Consider the following 768-nt stretch of genomic DNA (forward strand, 5'->3'; position numbering starts at 1 on the left):
TGAATCAACACCCACCAAGAATTATGGCCTACTGTTCCTGTCCTGGTCAAAAACTATGAAAGTATTTCAGATTGAATTAACTGTTTGATATTAGTTATCAAGTATCAGCGTCAACTTCAGGATAGGGCAGGCAACAGGATACTTGGAAACCTTCAATATAGAAAGTGTAAAAGAACTAATAAGTAAATATTTTAAAACAAGGTCAAGGACAAAAAGCCAGAGCCCCCCCCCTCCCCCCCAAAAACAAACAAACACAAAAACAACACACACACAGAAAACTAAGTGTTCCTTTCGTGTGTGTTTTGTAAAACCAGATCTTCAAGTTTGGACGCTCCTCTCTGAGTAGGGTAGGTAGTGGGTAGCAGGGCTTTGAAGGGATTCTTGTTCGTTTCGACGTGACCCATGCTCATCCCTGTAGTCTATTTGCATGTGCATCCAGAAACACGGGTCTGTCCGGCTCCACTCTCCCACCTTGCAGCCTGGCCGCTGCATCCTTCTCCTGCTCTATTTTGGGGCCCCATGAGCTCATGCCCTCTGCAGACCACACTGCAATTCCAGTCCAGCCCGCGCCGCGAGGCCACGCAGGGCGATTCCTGCAAGTGTTCGGAAGGTGCCCGGGCGCGGGGCGGGGAAGGCTTTGGGGAAAGTTAAAGACACGCCCACGTCCAGGACCCAAAATAACCGACAGGCAGAGTGGCCGAAATCAGACAGGAAGCCAAATAATCCGGGGCGTTGAGCTGCTTTCCCCCGTCTTCCAGCGCCGGGCGG

The 768-nt window shown here is 50.4% G+C and overlaps 1 protein-coding gene across 1 annotated transcript in view; it reads left to right on the forward strand.

Moving 5' to 3' along the window:
- Positions 1–308: 308 nt before the first annotated feature.
- The window catches only part of ENPP1 (ectonucleotide pyrophosphatase/phosphodiesterase 1), a gene marked incomplete at its 5' end in the record, with an annotated part of 61,060 nt that continues 60,600 nt past the window's right edge, over positions 309–768 (forward strand). The window contains one exon of the mRNA XM_005859118.2: positions 309–347. Coding sequence (XP_005859180.1) covers positions 309–347 — 39 coding nt within the window. The remainder of the gene's footprint in view (positions 348–768) is intronic.

Source organism: Myotis brandtii, unplaced genomic scaffold, assembly GCF_000412655.1.
Source record: "Myotis brandtii unplaced genomic scaffold, ASM41265v1 scaffold123, whole genome shotgun sequence".
In the NCBI taxonomy this organism is placed as follows: domain Eukaryota; kingdom Metazoa; phylum Chordata; class Mammalia; order Chiroptera; family Vespertilionidae; genus Myotis; species Myotis brandtii.